The 27,443-nt window shown below is 45.0% G+C and overlaps 1 protein-coding gene across 1 annotated transcript; it reads left to right on the top strand.

The window, feature by feature from the left end:
- The first annotated feature begins 6,258 nt into the window (after positions 1–6,258).
- On the top strand, positions 6,259–24,603 carry LOC139365971 (GDNF family receptor alpha-4-like). Its single transcript, XM_071103041.1, has 8 exons — positions 6,259–6,774; positions 13,594–13,875; positions 17,497–17,574; positions 17,850–18,201; positions 18,306–18,415; positions 18,672–18,806; positions 20,540–20,676; positions 23,478–24,603. The coding sequence occupies exons 1-8, from the start codon at positions 6,735–6,737 to the stop codon at positions 23,679–23,681; spliced, it is 1,338 nt and encodes a 445-aa protein (XP_070959142.1). The 5' UTR covers positions 6,259–6,734; the 3' UTR covers positions 23,682–24,603.
- The last annotated feature ends 2,840 nt before the right edge of the window (positions 24,604–27,443 follow it).

Genomic DNA, 27,443 nt, shown 5'->3' with positions numbered 1-27,443 from the left:
TCGCTAACAAGGAGACCCATGGAAAGGATGATGGGGAAAACAAACCACCAGACCCGGTGTAGTCTTTGTTTCCTAGTTACAGAACCTGAGTGAGAGTGTAAAATGATGCCTCCTTCTTCTGCTCGTTGGCTAGAGCCTTCTTCTTCATCTTTCTTTCCAGCCTTTTCGTCTGGGCCCTCTGCTTCTGTCCTTTGGCTTGTACCTACGTCCTTCAGATGTTCTCGGGGCCCTGCCTTCCCTCCCGCCAGTCACTCATCCATGGCTTCCACCCTGGGAGATGCTTGTAGTGGGAGAGATGATGCCAGCCGGACCTCTCCGCCACTCGCAGTGCTGTCGGTGTCATCATAGTTACCTGGAACGGACCCATCCATCGTGGTTGGTTCCATTTACTTTTGTGGACTCTGAGTTTCCCCCAGTCTCCAACATTTATGGGGAGCTTGTCAGGGTCTTCACCTGGGGGAACCTTGTTTGCTTTCCTGTAGGCAGAGTGGAGAGACCTGACAATAGAGGTTAGTTCTTTCATGTACTAAATGTGGTCACACTGTGCCTCCTTATCTGTCGGTCAGTCATAGCTCGAAAACCTAGTGTGTTCATGGGTCGTCCTGTTAACATCTCGTAAGGTGTACACCCAATACCTTTGTTAAGGCTGCTGCACATTTTCATGAGGACAAGGGGCAACCATTCCACCCAGCTAATTTTTGTGAAATGGCAGGCTTTTGCAAGCCCCCCTTTGATCGTTTGATTAGACCTCTCTGTAATCCTGTTACTCTGCGGGTGATTGATGGACACAAACTTCTGGTCAACACCCATCATTTTGGCCACTTGGGCAATCACGTCTCCTGTGAAATGGGTGCCATTGTCGGCAGACAAAACCTCAGGCACACCGAACCTGGGTATGATTTCCCTGACTAGCAATTTTGCAACTGTTCGCGAATCGCAGTTGGTGGTGGGAAATGCTTCCACCCACCTGGTGAACCGGTCAATCACCAGGCAGTATCTCTTTCTTTCTTTTCGCTCTACCATGTCTATAAAATCCATAGCAAGGTGGACAAAAGGTCATTTTGGAGTGGGGAACTTCTCTGGTTTCAGTGGAGTTCCCTTGGCTATGTCATATAATAAACATGTCGCACAACGGTAGATGAACTGTTTTACATGCTGCGTCAAATTCGGACAAGACCATTGGACCGGAATCTTCTCCACCATATCCCCGCTTGACGAATGACTCACACCATGAGCCAATTGGCAAACAGCAGAGATCATGGTGGAGGGTATGCATGGTTGACCCATCAAACCATAATCCAGACTTAGGGCAAAGGGCGCACCCTTTGTCCCTCCAAACCTGATGATTAAGAACATCAGCCTGTTGCTGTTTTTCAAGGTCAGTAGTTTCAGATGAAACAACCGACTGAAAGTAGAGTGCATGTGTGTGACAACGGGATGCTGCCAATTTGGCCACCTCATCAGCTAGGCTGTTACCAATGCAAGCATAATCACTCCTACCTGTGTGTGCCTCAACCTTAACAATAGCCAATTTGTTAGGTTTTCGCATTGCTTTAATCAACTGTTCAACATATGTCCTATTCTTAATAGGTGTTTCTGTGCTGTTAGTAAACCCTCTCGCCTCCAAACCACACACCATGACAAACAAACCCCAATAGCATAAGCTGAGTCTGAATAAACAGTAAGTGCCTTTCCTGCCCCTAATTCACAAGCTGTTTTCAGAGCTAACAATTCCGCCTGTTGCACTGATAAATGTTCTGGTAGGGACTGTATCACCTTCCACAAAATCCTATGTGTTTTTTTTTTACCTGTACTCCGATCTACATTATGTATGCAGAACCATCAACGAACAGCACCATGTCAGAGTCCTCCAGAGGTTCATCAAACAAGTCTGGTCTTGCCTTTGAGTGTTGTTCTATTAATCCAACACAATTGTGCTCCTCCCCATCTTCAAGGGACGCCAACAGTTGTGCAGGGTTTACAACAGAACATCTTTGGATTTCAACATTGGGTTGAGTAAGCAAGCATTCATAGCCTGCTAGCCTTGTACCTGACATACAGGAGTTTTTATGATTCAGTATCGTCATTACTGAATGTGACACAAATACTGTAACAGGTTCTGTGCTCTATCAAGGCCAAATGCAGTCGCTGCCATTGCTCTTTCACGTGGATGGGAACCCCTTTCAACAGCATCAAGTCTGGTAGAATAGTAACCACAAGGCCTCATCCTACCCTGGTTTTTCTGAGTTACCACAGTCGTTGCGAACCCGTTCTTTTCCCCTCCGTATAGGAAAAATGGTTTAGAGTAGTCTGGTAAGCCAAGGGCAGGAGACATTCCCAAGGCCTGTTTCAAATCCTTGAATGCTTTCTCTTCTGTTTTTTCCCCAGTTTAGAACTCTGCTGTTACCACCTGCACATATCTCTCTGAGTGGTCTGGCGATGAGGGAGAAATCACAGATCCAATTTCTGCATTATCCTGCACATCCCAGGAAAGAAACCATCTCTTTCACTGATTTTGGTTTGGGGTTATTCAGGATAGCCTTAATCCTCTCAGGTGATAGATGCTTCTCCTAATATGAAAAGTTCAGTCCAATGAACAACACCTTCTCTTTCCAGAGCTGTAGTTTGTCCTTTGACACCTTGTGTCCCTTGTTACATAGTTCAGTTAGTAGATACAGGGTGTCTTTCCTGCACTCGTCTTGGGAGGTGGAGCACATCAGTAGGTCATCCACATACTGTACAAGAGTGCACGTATGTGTGCCACCAGAGACTCTGGGTTCGCGCCCAGTGCTCCTATGAGGGAACTCAAGGTCTCTTAGGTCAGCTTGGAGCATCCTGTTGAAGATTGAAGGGCTGCAAGCATAACCTTGTGGGAGACGATTGTAAGAATACTGAGTTCCCCTGTGGGTAAATGATGACTGCTCTCCTCAGCTAGAGGCACAGAGAAAAAAGCACCACTCAGGTCAACAATGGAGAAATGGGTTGACATAGCTGGAATGTTGGTGAGTATGGTCAAAGGGTCTGGAACAACTGCCATTTCTTGTTCCACTGCTGCATTTAGTGGTCTGAAATCTTGAACCATCCTGTATTTTCCTGACAGTTTCTTAACAGGGATGATGAGTGTGTTACAATCACTGTAACAAGGGCAAATCACGTCTCCTCCTGTCACGGTGGACGAGGAGGAGTAGTAGGAAGGATCGGAGGACCAATGCGCAGCATGGTAAGTGTCCATATTGTTTAATAAGAATAATGAACACTGAACAAAACGATAAACGACAACATGAAATAACAAAACTGAAACAGTTCCGTGTGGAACAAACACTGACACGGAAAATAATCACCCACAACTCAAAGGTGAAACCAGGCTACCTAAGTATGGTTCTCAATCAGGGACAACGTTTGACAGCTGCCTCTGATTGAGAACCATACCAGGCCAAACACAGAAATCCCAAATTATAGAAAAAATAACATAGACAATCCACCCAACTGACGCCCTGACCATACTAAAACAAAGACAACAAAAGAACTAAGGTCAGAACGTGACACCTCCCAATAGGTTGGTTATTGTTTCTCCAATTCCCTCCATTCCTTCAGGTCACATGGGGTATTGTTTCTGTCTCGGTCTGGCACATCCCTCTTTAAGTATGATTATCACTGGTTCTGCTGACCTTATTCTGTCTAATTCATTCCCCCCGCTTGACCTTAGGGCAGAGTTGACCTCCTCCAGATCTCTTTCTCCCTCTGCAGTAAGAACCATGCTTCGAGGTGGGAATACACCTTAGGGCAGAGTTGACCTCCTCCAGATCTCTTTCTCCCTCTGCAGTAAGAACCATGCTTCGAGGTAGGAATACACCTTAGGGCAGAGTTGACCTCCTCCAGATCTCTTTCTCCCTCTGCAGTAAGAACCATGCTTCGAGGTGGGAATACACCTTAGGGTGCGGTTTCCTCATAGAAGATTGTCTTCGGGGTCACAGGGCACATTTTCGATATCAATCTTCAGGTCTCCATCCATGTTGCTGTAGACGTTGCAGCAAGTTCTTTTGAAATCCTCCCTCTTCACCCACGTTCTGTCTTGGTTCATCATCCTCACCATAGGACCCAGGTATTTTGCTTGGTATCCAGGGTTTACACAAAGTATAACATGAGGGTCGAACTTATCACATCCCCTGAACCATGGCCATGCATGTCTGGAGACTTCCACCCCAGCTGCCACCCCTTCAGGGCCCGCGTAACAGTTCTGCATGATGACATACAGGTGAGGACCTTTCATGTAATCCATCCAGTCAACCCTGTAGTCTTCATCCTGTTACCCCCTGACATAGAGCATAGTACAATGTAGGACTTGATTGAAGGTTCTCTGGTTCAGTATGTCGTCATAGGGCATTAACCATTCTGATATGGTGTGGAGATTCAAAAGTTCCAACTGATAACACGTGTCTCTATGAGACCTTCCCACGATAGTAGTAAAGTCTTCCGTGTAGACTTGGTTCATCCTAACCGGGATGGTATTTCTTCCAGGAATCCATGGTATATCTGCAGTTAGCCTTTCTCCTCTGAACGTCGGGGTGGCGTTCATGGTTGTTAACAAGTCTCTACCTAGTAGGTTTACAGGTGTTTCAGGTGAGTTTAACATGGGGGCTGTGATTCTACCCCCATCGCCAAAGTCCAGTGTCAGATCTTTTGTCCAGTACACATTGCTGGGCTGTCCCGGTGCCCCAATTACTGTGACGGATGATTTGCACAGGGAAGCCTGAACAACTTGTCCAGATTTCCCTAAACAGGAACAGTGAGCTCCAGTGTCTATTAGAAATGGGGAGTCATGTCCATTAACGTTGAGTGTAAGCATTGGCTCTTCTCTTCCATCATTGAATTCGTATCAAAACCAGACAGTGGTTACTTCTCTGTGTCTAGTTTCGGTCTGACTCAGACTTAGCCTGCAATCACACTCTTGCAACAGCCAGGGCTTAACCACAAAGACTAATATAGATAGCTTGTGCAACATATAGTGGCAGAGATTTTAGACACATAGCAACAGTATCTTATTATAAGGCCTGCAGCAAAACACATGAATCTTAAGGTCCCCTTAATCAATAATGGGGAGGGTCTTTGGGACCCACCCCCTACATAACATAACGTAGAGCAGAAAGACGCCTGAGCGTAGTCCCCACTCCTGTTTTCAGGGGAAACGGAAGTTAGGTTGAAAATATTGTATCCCTGAAAACCAGAAACATCTGCTTTCTGCCAACACTGTTAAGGGTGACTGTGTTGTCACATGTTGTCCAGGAGCTCTTCTCCAATTAGCTGATTGGATTGGTCCAGGTGGATTGGTCCCCCAGCAGGCTGTTGGGTTATATGACCTCTGGAGTGGCAACACAGAGGCATATCATTTGTGTGATGGGACAAGGCCATTACGTGTGGGTGTCATCATTCAAATTGCCCACTGATGATTGTTTTTTGTCATTTGAAATTGAGGTTAAAATAACATACTGGGAATACTGGTTACAAATACCACCAACTGTAGAAGTCATCCACGTTTTGTTTCTCTCTCTCTCTCTCTCTCTCTTGGTTTTAAAGATTGAAGTTGAATATTCTGATCATTGTTGTACAAGAAACCAGTGATAATGTTTTTCCTAAGTATCCCCATTGTTTTCTTGTTCCATTGTCTTTACTAATCAGTGAGACCCTGACAGGTTGGCCTCATTAGAATATGCAGATTTTTAGATCGTAAACTCACACAGGTGTTCAGGCAGTGATTTTGCCAATTATGAAATGGTGTGAATAATTGAAAGACTCATGATCCTCCACTCATCGCTTCTGTCATGATTATTTATGGCTGCCCAGCCATAAACCTCCCCGAGCCTCTTCTCTACTTACACATTACACAGCCCACCCCCTGAATAGAACAAAATAAAAATAGAACATAAAAAATAGAATAGATTGTATAATAGAATGACACTGCATGGCATCAATAGAATAGTTTGTTAGGCAATAAAAAGGGATGGTTTGGCTTGACAGTAAGTCCATTAGTCGAAAGGGCAATATTTACGTGGATGTAAATAGATTGGCTGAAATTGATTGGCTTGACACATGAAATACAAACGACCATGAAATCCTATTTAGTTTGAAATTATGGCCAAACTCGAATATGTCCAGCCTACTACAGTAGCCCTACACCACTAACTATATGCCCCCGTCGCCCTGCCTGAGCACTTCTTCTTCAGGACGCGTCTGTGAAAGTCATTTAACACACTGTCGCACAGTGAACTGACGAGCGCGAAGAGGAGGGATCTGTCATCTTCACGGTCTCAGGCAGCATGTGGACGGGCTCCTATCGTGCCACTGTCGAGAGAGAAATGGCGAAAGCCAGTGTCAAAATTCGAGAACATCTATCTTTGGATGCAGAGTAAGCTGATGTTTCACAGCTGTAAATAGTTTTGGAGTCTTGGTTCTTTGTATTCAGTCTACAGGGCACGCGCTACACTTTGGCGGTGGTGACAGTTAATCTATTTGAGCTGGGTTCTCGGCCAGTGCAATCTAAGGAATTAATCGTTATACAGGACTATACACCTGCAATTTGTTCCCAGAACGGTGGTGACTGACTCCCGTTGGATGTAACGTTGAGCGGAGTGACGCGGGTCGGTTTGCGGGCAAATCGAGCGGTGGCGGACCAAACGCACAACGTCCAAATATTCTCCCTTCCCGTGTCCCTGTGCTCCGCCCGACTCATAACGGAGATGTTGCTCCTCGGAATACTGCTCAACATCTTCATACGAGGTAAAATGAAGGAAGATATCCATGCTGTTACATACATTTTTGCCGTCAGTCATTCAAGCTACACGCTGGTCTACTCTGACCTTACAATTAGTTTTTTAGCATCTGGGTTTTATAGGCAATCATGACACATTTACTCATCTAATTTAAGTATTTGATGATTTCAATTCGTAATAAGGCTAATTACCCCCATAACACCATAACAACATTTTACATTATGGTTAAAATGCGCGTTTTCAGTGAGCTTTGGATGCAGGCATGGCTTCTAATATGCTCTGCAATGAATACATGTATTACACCTATTCATTGATCTTCTAGGCTACATGAACTGCTCTTAATAATCATTTTATGACAACATTAATATTTAGTGAAAAGAGACTGTAGGAACCACTTGGAAACCTCTTGAATTTAAACTTTGGATTAATTAAAATATTTTATAAATTATTTCTAGTCTTGGGACAAAGGCTGATGATCGCTAAAACCACTCGTTTTTGATATTCTGAAATTGATATTCTGTGAGTTGGTGCCGCCCGATGCATAGGCTACACAAATAATTCCCCCGCGGATCGACCGTTTTATTTATTTGCCGTGTTAATGATTGTATTTTTGGTGTGCTGGTGTAAGCGACAGTCCCAGGGGTCGCATTGTATATCATCTGTGGGTTGTCTGTTTCTCCCTCGCCCGAGTGAGCGTGGTTTGATTTACGCAAACACCTTTCTGGCTTGCAGGTCTCTTTCTTTAAAAAAAAAATCTTAATATAAATTCAGCTCACCTCCAACCGCACATCAGAATAAATGATAAAGTTGTTGTTCAATGAGGAAGCGCACTCAACCGATGCCTGTGTGCAAACAGCGGAATCGTGGTTGACGTCTTAACGGCGCACAGGTGCGTATGGCCGCCAGATATGCGTCCAGGTGTGTTTGAGTAGCCGCAGAGGCAGACACTGGGACCGGGCGCCGCACGGCGGGGTGCGCATTAAGTTTTGACAGCCCAGCGGGTCACACACACACACACAGGTGACAGGTGTCTCCATCAGAGGTGATTTTACTGCACAGCGGGAGGCTGGGGTTGAACAAGAGTGCTTTGGCAAAGGTCAACGGCAGATAAACAGCTAGCTGTAAACTCCTTTATAATTTCCTCATAGAAAAAGATTCAGTTAAGGGAAAGAAAATGGCATGCATGGGAAATGAAAAGGTATTGTAACGACCCTGGGTTTCTAAGCGCGGAAATCGACTCTGCTTTTGCGGCACAGTCAATAGCGCGCCGGACCTCGGGGTCGAGGGTTCGAGACCTGCTCCCTGCTGTTTCATTACATTGGTGTCGGAAGTGATCGGACCTTGCATCCACGACAGTGCGTGTGCTTGGCCGGTGAGCGCGTTCCTGTAAGACGTAGAGCCACAAGCTAGCGCGAGGACGCGCTCTTTGAAAGGTGGGACCTGCTCCCTGTTGTTTCATTTCAATATTCTCTGCCCGCTTCAAGTTGCACCGTAGGCCTATACAGAAACTGCCGTTGACTCTTTCGATACTATAACATGAAAAACGGTTCGTTACTAGAATATCTGTTTCTTTAGGTTAACCTACTTCCGTCAAATGTGTCTCATGTCATAGCCTACGGATTGAGATGACGAGCCTGTCTAGTAATTTGTCAGACTCTTCTCAAGGGGGCAGTAGTAAATTAGCCAGGCTGACGCAGCGCAAAACACTTTTGAGAAGCAAGCAAGAGAGAGAAAATGCCGACTGCATGGCTTCTTCTAACGAAAACATACTTCCACGCCCGCAGTTTATTGACAAAACTGGCTCCAGAAGCGAACTATGGGAATACTTTGCCAACAGAGCAGATGATGGGAATAATTTCCTTACAAAGCATACACTCTAAAAAGAAAAGGTTCCTGGAGTGTCCTTTAGGGGTTCTGCAAATTGAAACTGGGGGAACCCTTATAAATTCTTCGTAGAACCCTTTTTAAAGGGTTATTCAAACAACCCATTTTAATGAATCCTCAAAAACCTTTGCCGTTTATTTTTGAACTACTCCCCTCCCCTTTTATTATTATTATTATTAATAATATGCATAACAATAACACAATATTTGTGGTAAATGTGAATGAAAAACACAATGCTTTTCATACACATGCCTTGTCCATAATGTAGAGGCCTATGGGAGGAGGATCTGCATGACCTACCAATACCAATTGACATGTCTTTGTATGCCTCCTCCTCTGTGTACCTGCAGACACAAAGTGAGCAGTTCAGTCATCTGCACCCAATCCAGCTATATATTCTTACCTCTTTTTGATTGAATGGTGTCCATTTTCCATTTTAGGAAGATTTGAACAATTATGAAAAGATAGATGGTATCATCATAAAACAATATTAATTTATATCATACAATTATCATACAAATGTACCTTAAATTTAGCATATCTTTACATTTTTGGGTTAAGTGCCTGTACTTTCAAATCCAAATGTTTCAGTTGGGCAGTTAGGAGGTTCCTTGATGAACCCCACCTCATTTGGGGATTTTGGAAGAGTCTTTTGGGGGCATTTTTCAGTGCCAAGACCCTAAGGTTCTTCAAAGAACTTTGAGGATCTTAGAAGAACCCTTATTGAAACCCTCATTTTTAGAGTGCACCGAAACAACTATGCAAGGCAGGGCAGTGCAAGGGCGGTTTAGCCAAAATGACAAACTATTTTACACACAACATTTTAATTGTAATGTTATTCTACTAGCAACAGGAGGCTATTTTCAAAATAATTTTTCAGTGACACTAACATGAACACACACTATGTACACAAAAGTATTTGGACACCCCTTCAAATGAGTGGATTTGGGTATTTTAGCCACACCGTTGCTGACAGGTGTATAAAATCGAGCACACAGCCATGCAATCTCCATAGACAAACATTGGCAGTAGAATGGCCTTACCGAAAAGCTCAGTGACTTTCAACGTGGCACTGTCATAGGATGCCAACTTACTAACAAGTCAGTTTGTCAAATTTCAACTGTACTTGAGCTTCCCTGGTCAACTGTAAGTACAATTTGTCTGTCCTCTGTTGCAGCACTTACTGCCAAATTCCAAACTGCCACAGGAAGCAATGTCAGAACAAGAACGGTTAGTCGGGAGCTTCATAAAATGGGTTTCCATGGCCGAGCAGCCGCACACAAGCCTAAGATCACTATGCACAATGCCAAGCGTGTCGTAATTGGACTCTGGAGCAGTGGAAACGCATTCTCTGGAGCGATGAATCCCGCTTCACCATCTGGTAGTCCAATGGACGAATCTGGGTTTGGCGGATGCCAGGAGAATGCTACCTGCCCCAGTGCATAGTGCCAACTGTAAAGTTTGGTGGAGGAGAAATAATGGTCTGGAGATGTTTTTCATGGTTTGGGCTAGGCCTCTTAGTTCCAGTGAAGGGAAATCATAAGGCTCCAGTATACAATGACATTCTAGACGATTTTGTGCTTCCAACTTTGTGGTAACAGTTTGGGGAAGGCCGTTTTCTGTGCACAAAGCGAGGTTCATACATACATTATTTGTCGAGATTGGTGTGGAAGAACTTGACTGGCCTGCACAGTGGTTTGACCTCAACCCCATCGAACACCTTTGGGATGAATTGGAACGTCGACTGCGATAGCCCTATTTTGTAAAAGACCAAGGACATATTATGGCAAGAACAGCAAAGAGAAATTACAGTCCATCATTTATTTAAGACATGGTCAGTAAATCCAGAACATTTCAAGAACTTTGTGTGCAGTCTAAAAACCATCAAGCGCTATGATGAAACTGGCTCTCATGATGACTGCCACAGGAAAGGAAGACCCAGGGTTATCTCTGCTGCAGAGAATAATTTAGAGTTACCAGCCTAAGAAATTTCAGCCCAAATAAATGCTTCACAGTGTTCAAGTAACAGTCACATCTGAACATCAACTGTTCAGAGGAGACTGTGTGAATCACGCTTTCATTGTAGAATTGCTGCATACAAACCACTACTAAAGGGCACCAATAATAAGTAGAGACTTGTTTGGGCCAGGAAACACGAGTGTAAGGGCTATTTGACCAAGAAGGAGAGTGATGGAGTGCTGCATCAGATGACCTGGCATCCACAATTACCCAACCTCAACAGAATTGAGATGGTTTGGGATGAGTTGGACCGCAGAGTGAAGGAAAAGCAGCCAACAAGTGCTCAGCACATGTGGGAACTCCTTCAAGACTGTTGGAAAAGCATTCCAGTTGAAGCTGGTGTGCAAAGCTGTCATCAAGGTAAAGGATGGCTACTTAAATATTTGTTTAATACTTTTTGTTTACTACATGATTCCATATGTGTTATTTCATAGTGTTGATGTCTTCACTATTATTCTACAATGTAGAAAATAGTAAAAAAATCAAGAAAAACCCTTGTAAGAGTAGGTGTGTCCAAACATTTGACTGGTGCTGTAGACTGCTTTTGGATTACTGATAGTGTCATTTGTGTTGTTAACTGGATTCATTCTGACATTCCTGATTTCTTGTTTCTAGTTTTTGATTATTTATTTTGTTGTGTACTTGTTTTAGGAGCTGGCAGCACAAGCATTTCGCTGCACCCGCTTTAACATCTGCTAAACTGTGTACGTGACCAATTAACTTTGATTTGATGATAGGATTGATAGCACATAGGATTTGTTTGGAATACGGATTGTGTGTGCATATGGGGACAGGGCAAGCCAGGAAGGTAGGTGTGTGGGTGTGGGTGGGTGTGGGTGTGGGTGTGGGTGTGGGTGTGTGTGTGTGTGTGTGTGTGTGTGTCTCCATGCCTCCATGGGGTAGCTTGGGGTTGTATGTGTGTTTTTGTTGATAACTATGATTTGGAACTCTAACACAGGAGTAACAGATGGTGTGTTGGGCTTTTGCCTCCTTGGCTGGGAGATTCACCCTGTTTGTGTGTGGCTGTGTGTGTGTCTTCACTGAAACTCTTTAATTTGCCCATTCTGCTGTACACACAGGGACTCCATGACATCATACCTCACTGCTCCCTCATATGAACTTTGGGGTCGCACTCCATTGCACTGCATCCATAACCACTGATCTTGAGACAGCTCTCCCAATCCATGACCTATCCCTAACCATTAATGAACGACACATCAGAACTGGCCCAGGATCAGTTACATGTAAAATGGTAACACTTAAACCCTACAGGTGTAATGCTTTATAGCTTGCTGTTAAAATGGGTTTTACCATTTATAATGTCTTACGAACCACATACATACGGGTCCCCTCAACTTCTTTCAAAAGGTGATAAGGTCAATGTGACGTCATGTGATTGTGAGTGATTCCCCTGGTATGTGTATGGCAACGTGTGACTAGTTCAGGGGGAAAGTCTGAGTTTCCTGCTTTTTATGTGACATGGGTAATTTGTCTTCTTCCTCTACCTGTAGTTGGTGCTCTAGTGTTTAAAGCGACAATCTGCAGTAGAAACAGTAACAAAGCGGCTTCCCCACCGCTGGTTTGGTGAAATGCTGAGGGATGGATAAATGTAATCACTCTCAAATACATAGACAGAGCTATGGATGCAAGGATTGACCATCCATGATATCCAAATGATAGTTTTAACCATGTTTTAAGGCTATATAGTGTTTGTTTACATTTTCTTTGTTTACAGACATTGGAGTAAAACAAGCTTATATTTTGGGGTTTTGACGGGGGATACGACAGTTGAACTAAGCTTATGAAGCCTTTATAAAAGTTATATTCTTGAAGAATCGATGGGTACATATCATTCATTTATGAGTCGAGAAATGGATGTAGCAACTGCTGATTGCCCCTTTAAGCGTTCTTACGACCCCGCCATACTTTATTTATTCCATTTACGTTCTCCCATTGATCTACATTGTACCCAGAGTCTCGGGTAGTCTGTTTCCTGAAACTCAACACATTCGATTTAAATATGTTGCTCTGTTGAATATGAAGCTCCTTTTGCTCAACCACTTCAGCCATCGGGTGCAGGGTTTCCTAACTGACTATTTCAATCCGCTGTGTAGTGCTCGGGCGAAAAAACAGAACTCGTACCCAGGTGGGGCCCCAGGACCGAGTTTGGGATACCCTGATCTAGTGTGTGGCAAGGTGTGTGTGTGTCACAGACAGATTGCTGTACCCCCCTCCTGTGGATGTGTGGTATTGTGTTTTTGTAATAATGATCGACTCCGTGCCCACAGTCCCCCTCACAGCAGGAGTCAGACATAAAAGGGTTCCTCTCTGGTTGTGTGCGCGTGTTTTTCAGCACATGCTGATTGCGGCTCACACTGTGAGTGTGTCCTAGCCAGCAAGGTTCTGATTGGTGTGTGTCGCCAAACGGTGTTTGTCTCTGTCTGCTTTCTCTCTCTCTCTCCTGTGAGTTTTTAAATGACTGTAATCGGAAAACGTTAGTGTGTCTGTAGGTTTGTGCGTAAACCATTGAATTTTACCAAGGGAGAATTTTGTATTGGTTTACAAATAACAGTCAAAAGCAGCCAAAAATATCACGCAGAACATTTCTGGGGTAAAATAGGAGGTATTTCCCAAATATGAAACCTCACACTGTAAACTTTGGCTTTTGATTCACTCGAAGACAATGCCTTCTCGTCCATGCAAATGAGATACTGTAGAGAAACACTCATACATCCAGTATTGGATTTTCATATTTAACGTCAGTGCATTCAGCCCAAATACAAATCAATGGGTTCACAGTGGGTTCTCCCTGTCCACCATATTGAGTGGACCATTTAGAAATGTTTGGAACAGCTACTCATCCCAATACGATGGCTGACCATTCTCCTCCTCCCCTCTGTCTCCTCCGCCCTCTTTTCTGTAGGTGTGGTCCCCTCCTTGTCGCCCCTCCCCCTTGGCTTTGTAGACTGTGTGGAGGCAGAGAGGGGGTGTAAGGAAGACCCCCGGTGTAAGGAGCTGTACATGACCCTGGAGTACTGTGCATCCGAGGAGGCGTTGGCTCCGCTGGGGAACAAGGCCAGCATAGAGTGCCTGGAGGCCCTGAGCGGCCTGCACTACCTCCCTCTGTTGGCCTGCAAGTGTCAGCGCGGCGCACGCAGAGAGGAGCACTGCCTCAAAGTCTACTGGAGCATCAGGATCCTGCAGGGTGAGTGTGTGTCCACGCGTGTGTGTGTGTATGAGTTTATAAAAAACGTGGTAGGTGTAGACGCGCGTGTGTGTCACAAAGTGTGTATGTTTGATTACTAGCTTGCAGAGGGAAGGGGGCAGTTTACATGTTTTAGTACCATTGGTTCTTGACCCACCATTTGGCCAATACTACGTTAGACCCCTGGCCATCCTCTGTGACACATCCCTATAGCCACCGTGTTTTGCCACTGATGCTACAGTCACTGCATGGCCACGCATCTGACTATCAGGTGTGTGTCCCAAATGGCACCCTATTCCCTATATAATGGGCACACTATTCCCCATAGGTCCTGGTCAAAAGTAGTGCACTAATATATATATATATATATATATATATATATATGGAATTGGGTACCATTTGGGACTCACCATCAGTGAGAGTTAATGACAGCTAATGGAGCTATCCCCCATGCTCCGTCAGTCACCATGCATACGGTAATTACACAGCACTCTTCTCTAACACAGAACAGAGTTCTCTCCCCTACCGTGTCATTAAGGAAAACAGTACACAGGGATTTACACGAAGAGATTAGTAGATTTATATACTGAACAAAAATATAAACGCAACATGCAACAATGATTCAATGATTTTACTGAGTTACAGTTCATGTAAAGAAATCAGTCAATTGAAATAAATAAATTATGCCCTAATCTACAGTTGTCACATGACTGTGCAGGGGCGCATCCTTGGGTGGGCCTGGGAGGGCGTAGGCCAACCCACTGTGGAGCCAGGCCCAGCCAATCAGAATTCGTTTTTCCCCACTTAAGGGCTTTATTACAGACAGAAATACTCCTCAGTTTCATCAGCTGTCCGGGCGGCTGGTCTCAGACGATCCCGCAGTTGAAGAAGCCAGATGTGGAGGTCCTGGGCTGGCGTGGTTAGATGTGGTCTGAGGTTGTGAGGCCGGTTGGAAGTTCTGCCAAATATTCTAAAATGACATTGGAGGCGGCTTATGGTAGAAAAATCTACATTAAATTCTCTGGCAACAGCTCTGGTGGACATTCCTGCAGTCAGCTTGCCAATTGCACACTCACTTAAAGCTTGAGACATCTGTGGCATTGTGTTGTGTGACACAACTGCACATTTTAGAGTGGCTTTCATAGTCCCCAGCACAAGGTGCACCTGTGTAATGATCATGCTGTTTAATCTGTTTCTTGATATGCCACACCTGTCAGGTGAATGGATTATCTTGGCAGAGGAGAAATGCTCACTAACAGGGATGTAAACAAATTTGTGCACAGAATTTGAAAGAAATAAGCTTTTTGTGCTTATGGAACTTTTCTGGGATCTTTTATTTCAGCTCATTAGCATCCACACACAACTTAGTCTTTAGTCTCAGTACACTTCAACTCTACTCTAGTGTGGTCTTAAAAGCAACTTCAGCAGTGTATTTCTTTAATTTAGCTAATTATAGGCATGTTCCAGATCTGAACTAATTACATGGTGTGAGTACAATCTAACTACACTGAACAAAAATATAAACACAACATGTAAAGTGTTGGTCCCAGTGTTGGTCCCACATGGGACCAACACTTTACATGTTGTGTTTATATTTTTGTTCAGTGTAGCCATCTTTATAGGGTCGGATGACAGGTCAACTGACCAGGAGGCAATCTTGGCCATCTAGTGTATTCACGTTGAAGAATTCATGAACAGCCGCCCCCGCAGTAGCGCAGCTAATTAATTATTCCCATCAGACTCGAGTCATCTGTAGCACTTCCTGGGGCTGTATGGACAGATTACTTGCTGCAAGGCCATGTTCTGGCTGAGCTGTTGTGGTTGACTGTTGCAGCTCGGGTAGGCAGTAGTTGACCACGGTTACTGGTTGGCAGAGAAAGTGACCATCTTGGCTGCCCAGTCAACTCCCGAACTCGTGCTCCTTGGGGCATGAACGGCTCCGGCCGCCCCATGAGAAGATCTTTGATGGCTGGAGTAAATGCCTATTCGCTCCTTTTCTTGGGGCCATGTTTGGGTAGGTAGAGCTGGATACAGGTCAGGTATTAGCAGAGGGTAGATTGCCTGAGCCGAGTCCAGAGCAGTTAAGGTCTGAAAGATACTGGGAGCTCCTAGGAACTGGGATTGGGCCAGTTGATCTAGACCTGGAAAGAGATGAGGGCAAACTAGCTGAGCTGCTAGCCTGTATACTGAACTCAAGGGTTGTGGTAGCATTCAAAGCTGGTCTGCAGTTACATCTCCTTCTGGGGATGACTGGTTGGAGCTGCTTGAATAGGCTTGTACTTGACTTGCAGAGAGAGCTGCCCTAGACTTTAGTTGGTCTGCTGCTGCCTTAAGGGAACCTGGGGCAGAGGTTCTCAATTGTTGAGATTGAAGCTTGCCTTCGTCGCTTGTGTTGAGGGGCTCAGCTTCCGTGCTAAGCTCGGAGTCTCTTGGTGGTTTCAGACATTGCACTGAGGCTTGAGGGGTCACCTTGGTTTCTGAGTTTGTAATGTACTTTCTCTTGGAAAGCCTGTGGCAGTTCTTGTCCGTCCCTTTCTCCCTGGGTAGCAATATAAGTACATTCAGACTGAGAGGGGGGTGGGTGGACTGGGCACAGAGGTTCGCCTGCCTGCACTAGTGACTAGTTGTGTCCCCTCTGTGCTGCCTAGGTTCTATATAATTGTAAAAATAAATAAATATTATACTTCAAAGGGTCTTAAAATTCAAAATCAAAGAACTAAATGATCCTTGGTATGGCCTTCTTAAAACAATTCCATATTGCTTAGACAGGACTTTAATGGTTAACAGCAATTACCAAAATCCAAATCTTCGTGTGGCAGTTTTTTCCGGCTCAGAGAAGAAAAGTTGAAGTGAGAGGTTTCACTCGCCAAAATCAGTCCAAAAATAAGCCCAATGCGTTTCTATGGGCTTATTTTGGACCTAAACGTTACGCCTGCTTTCCTGCCTTTGGGACAATGACTCCCATTGTTAAGGGAGAGAAATGAGCATCTCGTCATTATATACAGATCTCTGGAAGGATATACTTTTATGCCTGCCACGTTAGGTTAGATACACAGACCACATGAGAGAGGGATATACACAACAATGAGAGGGACAGAGACCTTTTGTGAAAGTATACCTCACCTACTTTGAAGAAGTAGTAAAATGATCGTCAGACAGCTCTGCAGCATACTTAGGCAGGCTAGCTAAATAGGATGACTAAAGACAGTACAGTATGGGGAACACGGCCATCTTTATAGGGTCAGGTGACCGGTCCCCTGATGGCTCATCTGACCCTCATGAATGGTACATGATGGAATTTAGACTAGGTGTTATTATGATGTTGGTAGCAGGTGTGTGTTGTTTTAATGAGATGTTGGCTGAGTGCTTTGAGTCCCTGTTATGATGTGATGCTTCCGTTTTGTGTTTGATTATGTTGTGATTCTGTCTCCTGTGGTGTTGGGAGATTATGATGCGATTCGGTCTACTGTCATGTTCTTTTCAGATTATGTGGTGATCTCTCCTGCATTTGTTATGTTTAGGTTGCGATGTGATATCATGATGTTAGGTTGTAATATGACGCTGCCTCCCATGTTATTATTATTAGGTTGTAATGTGATGTTCTCCTCTGTGACCATGAAGGTTATGATGACTTTGAGGGGTCTCCCTATGAGGACTCGCCAGTGGAGTCTTCTCGAATGGCCTCCTTAGTGGCAGCAGGTAGCCTGCAGCACAATCATTTATTACCCTCAGACACTCCTGATCAATACACTCCTAAACCCTATAACCAATCAATCCACTCATCTCTACAGCACTCAAGTGACCAGATTTTCACTTTCTCTCCCCTTTCTTTCTCTCTCTGTCGCTCCCTTCTTCCTCTCTCTCTCTCTCTCTCTCTCTCTCTCTCTCTCTCCCCTTCTCTCTCTCTCTCCTTCCCCATACCGGTCTCTATATCTATCCACCTCTATCTTTCCCCATCCCCCTCTCTCTTTTAGCCTCCTCTCTTCTTCTAGATGGACAGAACGTATGTCTGAAGGCAGCCCAGGACTGTGGTCTGTATGAGAAATGTGGTTCTCTGAGGTCTGAGTACGTCCTGGCCTGCACCAAGCATGCCCCAGGCTCGGACCACTGCAACAGGCAGAAGTGCCACCGGGCGCTGCGGCGCTTCCTGGAGCGCGTTCCGGAGGAGTACAGCCTGGGGTTGCTGTTCTGCCCCTGTACTGACAAACTGTGTGGGGAGAGACGCAGGAAGACCATTGTCCCTTCCTGTTCCTACCAGGAGAGAGACTGGATACAGCCCAACTGTCTGCTTCTGCAGAGCTTCTGCAGGAGGGACCATCTCTGCAGGTCAGGCAAACACTATATGTACACACACAAAACACAAACCTTTTTGCTCCTAGAAGCACTCTCATTTGTGTATCTGTGTCTGTGTGTCTGTGTGTGTGATTCAGGTCCAGACTGGCTGATTTCCAGCATAACTGCCAGCCCTCTGGGAATTTCCCTTCTGGCTGTATCAGAGAGAGTGGAGCTGTGTGCCTCAAATCCTACGCCGGACTGATCGGTAAGAGAGCGAGTGAGAGAGGGAGCGGTGAAAGAAGTCAGTCTGGTTACACGAGGCTTGAGGAGAAAGGGGGATGCAGCTAAATATGAAGTATGGAGAGGGGTGAGATGAGGGAGGAGAGAGACTAAAAGAAAATAGAGAGTGATAAAGATGACAGAGTGTGTTAGCGGATCGTGTCAGGGCTGTGTCAGTGGGCCAGCCTTAGGAACTTTTGCAGTAGGAGTTGACTTCGGTAACCTTTGACCCCCTCCTCCAGGCACCATCATGACCCCCAACTACGTCAGCAACAGCACTGTGGATGTGGACTTGTGGTGCAACTGCGAGGGCAGTGGCAACCAATGGCAGGACTGCCTGAGGATTCAGCACATGTTCACCAACAACGCCTGTCTGGGTTAGTCTGTTCGTCACCCATATGAGTATGTACAGTTGAGGTCGGAAGTTTACATACACTTAGGTTGGAGTCATTAAAACTAGTTTTTCAACCACTATAGTTTTGGTATCTTCTTCGTGCATGACACAAATCATTTTTCCAACAATTGTTTACAGACAGATTATTTCACTTATAATTCACTGTATCACAATTCCAGTGGGTCAGAAGTTGTACATACAATAAGTTGACTGTGCCTTTAAACAGCTTGGAAAACTGCAGAAAATTATTTAATGGCTTTATGAGCTTCTGATAGGCAAATTGACATAATTTGAGTCAATTGGAGGTGTACCTGTGGATGTATTTCAAGGCCAACCGTCAAACTGTGTCTCTTTGCTTGACATCATGGGAAAATCAATAGAAATCAGCCAAGACCTCAGAAAAGAAAATTGTAGACCTCCACAAGTCTGGTTCATCCTTGTTCATCTGTACAAACAATAGTACGCAAGTATAAACACCATGGGTCCACGCAGCCGTCATACTGCTCAGAGATGAACGTACTTTGGTGTGAAAAGTTAAAATCAATCCCAGAACAACAGCAAAGGACCTTGTGAAGATGCTGGAGGAAACAGGTACAAAAGTATCTATATCCACAGTAAAACGAGTCTTATATAGACATGAAATCACCGCTCCAAAACCATCATAAAAAAAGCCAGACTACGGTTTGCAACTGCACATGGAGAAAAAGATCGTACTTTTTAGAGAAATGTACTCTAGGCTGATGAAACAAAAATAGAACTGTTTGGCCATAATGACCATGATTATGTTTGGAGGAAAAAGGGGGAGACTTGCAAGCCGAAGAACACCTTCCCAACCTTGAAGCACTGGGGTGGCAGCATCATGTTGTGGTGGTGCTTTGCTGCAGGAGGGACTGGTGCACTTCACAAAATAGATGGCATCATGAGGAAAGACAATTATGTGGATATATTGAAGCAACATCTCAAGACATCAGTCAGGAAGTTAAAGCTTGGTTGCAAATGGGTCTTCCAAATGGACAATGACCCCAAGCATACTTCCAGAGTTGTGGCAAAATGGCTTAAGGACAACAAAGTCAAGGTATTGGAGTGGCCATCACAAAGCCCTGACCTCAATCCTATCAAAAATATGTGGGCAGAACTGAAAAAGCGTGCGAGCAAGGAGGCCTACAAACCTGACTCCGTTACACCAGCTGTGTCAGGAGGAATGGGCCAAAATTCACCCAACGTATTGTGGGAAGCTTGTGGAACGTTTGACCCAAGTTAAACAATTTAAAGGCAATGCTACCAAATACTAATTGAGTGTATGTCAACTTCTGACCCACTGGAAATGTGATGAAATAAAATAAAAGCTGAAATAAATCATTCTCTCTACTATTATTCTGACATTTCACATTCTTAAAATAAAGTGGTGATCCTAACTGACCTAAAACAGGGAATTTTTTCTAGGATTAAATGTCAGCAATTGTGAAAAACTGAGTTTAAATGTATTTGGCTAAGGTGTATGTAAACTTCCGACTTCGACTGTATGTCAATCAAGCAATTGTCAGACCAATCAATCAATGCACTTTGCATGAGGCAAACAATCAATTTACTGCATGACACTGCAATCCATCAATCTGTCAAATAGTTAAACACTCAGACACACACTCGCTCTCATGCACGGATGTGAATACACACACACATTATGTAATGTAATGTGTCTATCTGTCTGTCTCACAGAGAACTCCATCGGTACCATGGGTAGCTCCTCCCCTCGGCCAGTGGAGAGCACTTTTCCCCCGCCCTCTCGCCCCTCCCCCTTGGACCAGCAGAATGAGCTCAGCAACAACGCCCAGGATGAGCTCAGCAACAACGCTGTGAGGACTACTACTCAACATTACCCAATACTACCTAACATTACTCAGCATTTCCCAATACAACCAATCATTACTCAGCATTACCCAATACTACCTATCATTACTCAACATTGTCCAGTACTAACTGACATTACTCAACATTACCCAATAGTACCTATCATTACTCAACATTACCCAATAGTACCTATCATTACTCAACATTCCCCAATACTACCTATCATTACTCAACATTCCCCAATACTACCTATCATTACTCAACATTCCCCAATACTACCTATCATTACTCAACATTCCCCAATACTACCTATCATTACTCAACATTCCCCAATACTACCTACCATTACTCAACATTCCCCAATACTACCTATCATTACTCAACATTCCCCAATACTAACTGACGTTTCTCAACTTTACCCAATACTAACTGACATTACTCAGCATTACCAAAAATGACTTAACATTACCCAATATTATCCAATACTACCTAACATTACTCAATACTACTTATCATTACTCATTACTAAATGCAGCAGACACATTTCAGTTGAATACGTTCAGTTGTACAACTGACTAGGTATTTCCCTTTCCCTGAACACTAACCATCAAGTACTGAATATGTCGATCTAGTACAGACCTCTAGCACAGACATCTAGTACAGACCTCTAGTACAGACCTCTAGCACTCTGACCATTGACCAAAGGTGAAGTGACCACAGGCTGGGCTCTGAAGTGTGACCAAATATTTTCCTGTTTGACCTGGGTTTTTATTTTGGGAGCAACAGTGCAACTAAGCAGTGCCAGTTGTGTCAAGTTGGCTGGATGTCCTTTGGGTGGTGGACCATTCTTGACACACACGGGAAACTGTTGAGTGTGAAAAACCCAGCAGCGTTGCAGTTCTTGACACACTCAAACCGATGCGCTTGGCACCTACTACCATACCCCATTCAAAGGCACTTTAATATTTTGTCTTGCCCGTTCATCCTTTGAATGACACACACACACACAGTCCATGTCTCAATTATCTCAAGGCTTAAACATCCTTCTTTCACCTGTCTCCCCCCCCTTCATCTACACTGATTGAAGTGGATTTAACAAGTGACATCAATGAGGGATCATAGCTTTCACCTGGATTCACCTGGTCAGTCTGTCATGAAAAGAGCAGGTGTTCCTGATGTTTGTACACTCAGTGTACATGCCAAGTCCAATTGAAAAATCGTCATTTGATTTTTTTGCCCTTATCGTGCAGCCATACTATCAACCTGGTAACTTTACTAGTATATGCAAAGATTCTTCGGGAGATGTTTCAAAAGTAAGTAGTGTGCATATAGGCCCAATGGAGGTATCTATTTTTCTGTTGCTCCTGAATTTCATGTGGTGCTCCTAACTTTTTAAAATTAGGAGCACCAGTGCTACAAATGATTTGTATTTATTTAGAGTCCTGACCAGAGGCTTCTGGAATGACCAGTGACAACAGGAGTGACTGCTGTTGGCTGACTGCTAAATCCGGTTCGGTCAATTGATCAGAATGACAGTGAAGCGCTTTGTGTCTCCACTGCTTCCCACATGCTCAACACAGCCAGAGATTATCTCCGTCGCCAGCTAGACCAGGGGGATTCCAGTACCCTCTCTTTCTCGCTCTCTCTCTCATTGGCTGTCTCCCTTTCTCACTATCTCCGTCTTTAATTCTGTCTCTCCCACTACAACTCTGTTCCACTTGCTCGCTCTCTCTCCCTCCCTCTCTACATCTCTCTTTTCCTCTTTCTCCCCTCTGTCTTCCTCACTCTCTCTACATATTTTTCTCTCTTTTTCTGTCGCTCACTCTCGCTCTCTCTGAGAGGATTAGATGAAGGTGTTTGCAAGAGAAAGTGCATCAATCAAACTTCATCAGTATTAATTTATGCATGCCCATCTGTCTATCCATCCCCCCCTCCTTCACTCTCCCCCCTAATCCTTCCTCCTACTCCCTCCCTCCCTCCCTCCTTCACTCTCTCCCCTCTTTTCTCTCTTTCCCTCCTCTCCGTGTTCCACATTGTAACCCCTCTCTCCATTCTCTGTCTCTCTCTCTCTCTCTCTCTCTCTCTCTCTCTCTCTCTCTCTCTCTCTCTCTCTCTCTCTCTCTCTCTCTCTCTCTCTCTCTCTCTCTGTCTCTCTCTGTGTCTCTGTCTCTCTCTGTGTGTCTCTGTCTCTCTTTCTCTGTCTCTCTCTTTCTCTGTCTCTCTCTCTCTCTCTGTGTCTCTGTCTCTCTCTATTTTTCAACCACCAATACATTGTTCCGCTTACCTTTATCCCTTCTCCTCATTCATCCCTCATGTCATCCTCTCTTCTCCTCACTCATCCCTCATGTCATCCTCTCTTCTCCTCACTCATCCCTCATGTCATCCTCTCTTCTCCTCATTCATTCCTCATTCCTCCCTCCCTCCTTCACTCTCTCTCCCCTCTTGTCTCTCTTTTCCTCCTCTCCGTGTTCCACATTGTAATCTCTCTCTCCATTCTCTCTCTCTCTCTTCCTCTCTCCCTCTCGCTCTCCCTCTCTCCCTCTCTCCCTCTCTCTCTCGCTCTCTCGCGCTCTCTCTTTCTCTCTCTGTCTCTCTCTCTCTCTGTCTCTCTCTCTCTCTTTTTCAACCACCAATACATTGTTTTACTTAACTTTATCCCACTCTCTCCTTCCATCCTCTCTTCTCCTCACTCATCCCTCATGTCATCCTCTCTTCTCCTCATTTATCCCTCATGTCATCCTCTCTTCTCATTCCTTGTTTCTTTCTCTCTTCCTCTCTTCTAACAATATCTCTCTCTCTGTCTCAGGTGGAGCAGAGTGAGGAAGAGGAGGATATGGAGGAGGAGGAGGAGGGGGGTCAGTTTGACGTGATCCCTCTCTATGCTGAGAAGGCCACGGTGTCCAACCTGGGTTCTGGGGGTGGGGAGGTGTCCCCCCGTCTTTCCATCGGCCCCCCTCCCTCCCTGCTGCTGCTCCTTCTGCTACTGTCTGCCTCTCTGAGCTGGGGGTAAGAGGGGGGGGGGGCACCCCCTTCACATAGACAAGAGCCCCCCACAGAGACAGAGAGAGAGAGAGAGAGAGAGAAATTTGTACAGTTTTCTTTGTCTTGCTTCACCTCCCACTGTCAGAGACTTGTCTTGTATGACAGACTGGGATGAACCAACTCCAAAGTGACGGAGGGGGGTTAAACTGAGTGACTTGATATATTATATGTAATTTCCTCTTTTGATGAAAACTTGTGACAGGTTACTATGGGTCCGATGGCGCTTCAGTATATTCAAGCTTAACTCTGTCCATTCATACCTCTATCTCCAGTGATGGAGAAGTGCTTTCAGTAAGTCATGAAAAACTAGTCAGTGGTATGAAGGAAGTAATGTGCATATGTAGCATCTCTAAACATGTAGCTTGACAGAGTGTGTGTGTTCTGTCTGTGCCAGTGTGTGAGCGTTATGCAAAGAGTAGAGGGTTTTTCAGAATCATCTTGTCTCCCGCCTCATACTCACCCCCGTCAGCAGTCACACACACACACACACACACACAGTCACACAGACACACACACACACAGTCAGACACACACACACACACACACACACACACACACACCTGGCTGCAGAACATTAGATCCAGCAGATGCTTATGATGTATTAGTCTATCTGTGTCCCTATGACCTAGCACAGGCCTGGGAGAATGACCAGCGGCATTAACACAAATAAAGCATTCATAATGAGAGGAAAAAAGGCGTTCCATAAATGTGAGTAATAAAGCAAGTACAAACCAAATGTAATAACTTTTCAACAGGTGCAGGCGCCCGTCTGGGGTTGACACTAGCAAAGAAGACGAGGGGATAGAGAGAGAGTTTATCGTGAGAGGAAACATACCATAGAGAATGGCTTGCCCTCCATTTCCTCTGTCTTATAAATCTTTTGCTGACACTAATGTTTTTTGTCTCATGTTCTTTCCTATTTCTGGGGGACGTAAAATTAACTTCCATCCGGAGGGGTTGGAGATGGTGGTGGACAGAGAAGGGGGGAGAAGGGAAGGAGGTGGGAGAAGGGATGGGAGGGGGGAGAAGGGAAGGGCAGGAGGTGGGAGAAGGGATGGGAGGGGCTGGATTGGTGGTATGTCTGCAGTATGTGTCTTGCATCACTCTCTCCCGGGCACTAAAATTGAATTATAAGCTTACACACACCAACTGTCCAACGGCACGTGAACAACAGACAGTTACACAAAGTGTCTGTCAATCAGTCATTCTTTCCCGAAAGAAAAGAGGAACACGCTCACCTGAAGATTTTTCCTTCCATTCTATAGAACACGAGCATCATTAATGCCAAGGTCAGCTAGTCGCTCGCAGATCTCGTGCTGGGGTTAATTGATAGCAGTGAGGAAAGTAGGCGGGAGATTGATGCGCCTGTCAGGCCAGTGTGGGGCCTTTACGAGGCCTGTTGTTATTTTTTAATTGTTGTCGCGGCCGTTTGTCGTCTGCTGACACCTCTCCACTGCCAACAGACAGACTGAGAGAGAGAAAGGGGAGGAGGAGAGGATACCAATCATTTACGTCAATATCTCTGAAATAAACAAGCCGAGAAGCCATGCGTTAAATCAACTGGCATCGAGAAGGGTAGTGGAACGGGGAGGGATTATTTTACTGTTCTTGTTCGCTCATATTACAGCTCTATCATAAACACACACACACACTGTGAAACATTAGTTCAATGGTGTCTGATTCCCCTGGACTTGAGTATTTTAATCCTGGATGTTGGCACCACTGTTGGCTTAGTTATACCGCCCACTGTGGAGAGACTCAGCCAGGGAGAGATACAAAACAGCACCAACAGAACGGCACACAGGGAACTAGAATGACACACGCTGATCACAACTCTGTGAGAAACATGTTCAGGGAGAGAAGACGGGAGGAAAGCAAAGCGGGAGAAAAAGAGAGGAAGAGAGAGAGCGAGAACTGATATGACCTGCAGGCTTATAGCAGAATAAGTGCTGTAGCTTGGCTTGGCCTTACTGATCTATTTCACACTCTGTAGGTCCTAAAGCATCAGCACTCTACTGTAGCACAGCCTCAGCTCTGCTGCTACAGCCGGACACACAGTGGAGGACGCTTTCCATTAGATTCATTTAAACAAATACACAAGAAAACGAAAGCAGGAAAAGGCACCTTTTGAGCCCAAACCTTCCTAAACAGCTCCTATAGCCGCCACACCTGGGACACGCATTCATTGGTTGTATTACTTCATACGCTCAATGGATGTTTCTGTGTGCTGTGTTTTTGTGTGTGAACAACCAGCTGTGCAGTGCTGTCTACCTGCCTGCCCTGCTATCACATTCATAATCACCTATCTTTCATTTATAGAACTGCTGTACTACGTACTCATTAATATGTCTATGCCAGATGTGTACGTTGTTGTTTATGCATACGCGCAGTAATTACCGCAAACAGTGTCATGTTGTATTGACTGTATATCGGCCATCAGGATGACTTAGTGTGTGTGTGTGTGTGTGTGTGTGTGTGTGTGTTGGACATGGCTGTGGAGTATATGGAAGACTCAGAGGATGCTCAAGGGTTACAATGTTTTCCTGCTGCACCTGTACTTAGCTCTGTCTGTTTGTCACTCTGCGTAACCATGGTGATGCTGCATCTCTGTCTCTGTTCGCTGTCGCACCAAATCCTGCTAAATGGTGTTGAATAATGCTCAGATGTTCAGCCTTTTCTATCCCAGCACCTTCGGAGTTGAAGCAGTAATTTTGAGCCCCCCCCCCAGTGCCTCCTGCAGGTAGTCGGCTGAATAGGCTGATGGGTATTCAGAAAGGGAGAGGATGCACGCTGGGACTGCAAATGAGACGCACATTCTTGAGCAAGCAGAACTGTACTGCCTGACTACTCTGCACAGCAACAATATGATGATGAAACCCTTTCTTCCTTCTTGCTCACTCTCCCGAACGCTGCAACGCCGAGTGGACCGATCTCCTCTCTCGTCAGGCTTGAGACTGCCCCCCCTCACTATCTTCCGTGTGTTGCTCCGGACAATGGGCAGTCACAGGAAGGACTGTTCGGGATCACAGAACTGCTCTGCTGGAGTTCAAGAATGCAAAACAAAACATGATGTCAAAACACTGATGCCATGAACATTCTGTTCATCCCGCTTCCCTTTAAGCTTCCCTTTAAGCTTCCCCTCATCCCACTTCCCTTTAAGCATGCCAGGAGAGGGCCAGCTTCGGCCCACTACCCCCCAGAACCGGTTCTGTTCCGACCCCTCCAGTACACACCCCGCCCAGTGTTCTCTTGATCTGGTAGTGTTCTGTGCTTTCCTCCATCTGCTGTTCAGAGAGACAGCCACCACCCCTGTGTACATCGGTGAACATAATAAATATATGATCTGATTTCCTTGCTTTCGCTTCTTGTTTGTGTGTACAGTTGACCGTAAATGAAATGCCTTGGAACTGTTGGGAATGTGCTGACTAGACCATGTACATGAGCAAGAGAAGAAAAAGCACTTGAACTGGTAAATATATTTGAATTGCAGAGAGGATGCACTTAGCCAATGTACTTTTATCAATAGTCGACTACATTTCATGAACACATTAAGACGGCCTATAGATTACCTTCACATGCACCAGTTCTCTGTCCCAGGTGTGACATGGTGATGTTGTGTCAAAGCAGTGACAACGATGATGATAATTGAAACACTACATCAGGTTTAATGGCCGTTGTCAGTGTGTGGTTAATGAAATCATTGGGATGTATTTCTGCTTCGTCTGAATTC

Source organism: Oncorhynchus clarkii, chromosome 14 (genome assembly GCF_045791955.1).
Source record: "Oncorhynchus clarkii lewisi isolate Uvic-CL-2024 chromosome 14, UVic_Ocla_1.0, whole genome shotgun sequence".
Lineage (NCBI taxonomy): Eukaryota > Metazoa > Chordata > Actinopteri > Salmoniformes > Salmonidae > Oncorhynchus > Oncorhynchus clarkii.
This window is presented reverse-complemented; position numbering and strand designations above follow the sequence as displayed.

Bases quoted from the DNA above. Each gene is read 5' to 3' on its own strand.
- LOC139365971 (XM_071103041.1), top strand. From the start codon at position 6,735: ATGTTGCTCCTCGGAATACTGCTCAACATCTTCATACGAG. The intron at 18,202-18,305 runs GTCAGGCAAACA...TGTGTGATTCAG, and splicing joins AGGAGGGACCATCTCTGCAG to GTCCAGACTGGCTGATTTCC. The intron at 18,807-20,539 runs GTTAGTCTGTTC...TCTGTCTCACAG, and splicing joins CACCAACAACGCCTGTCTGG to AGAACTCCATCGGTACCATG.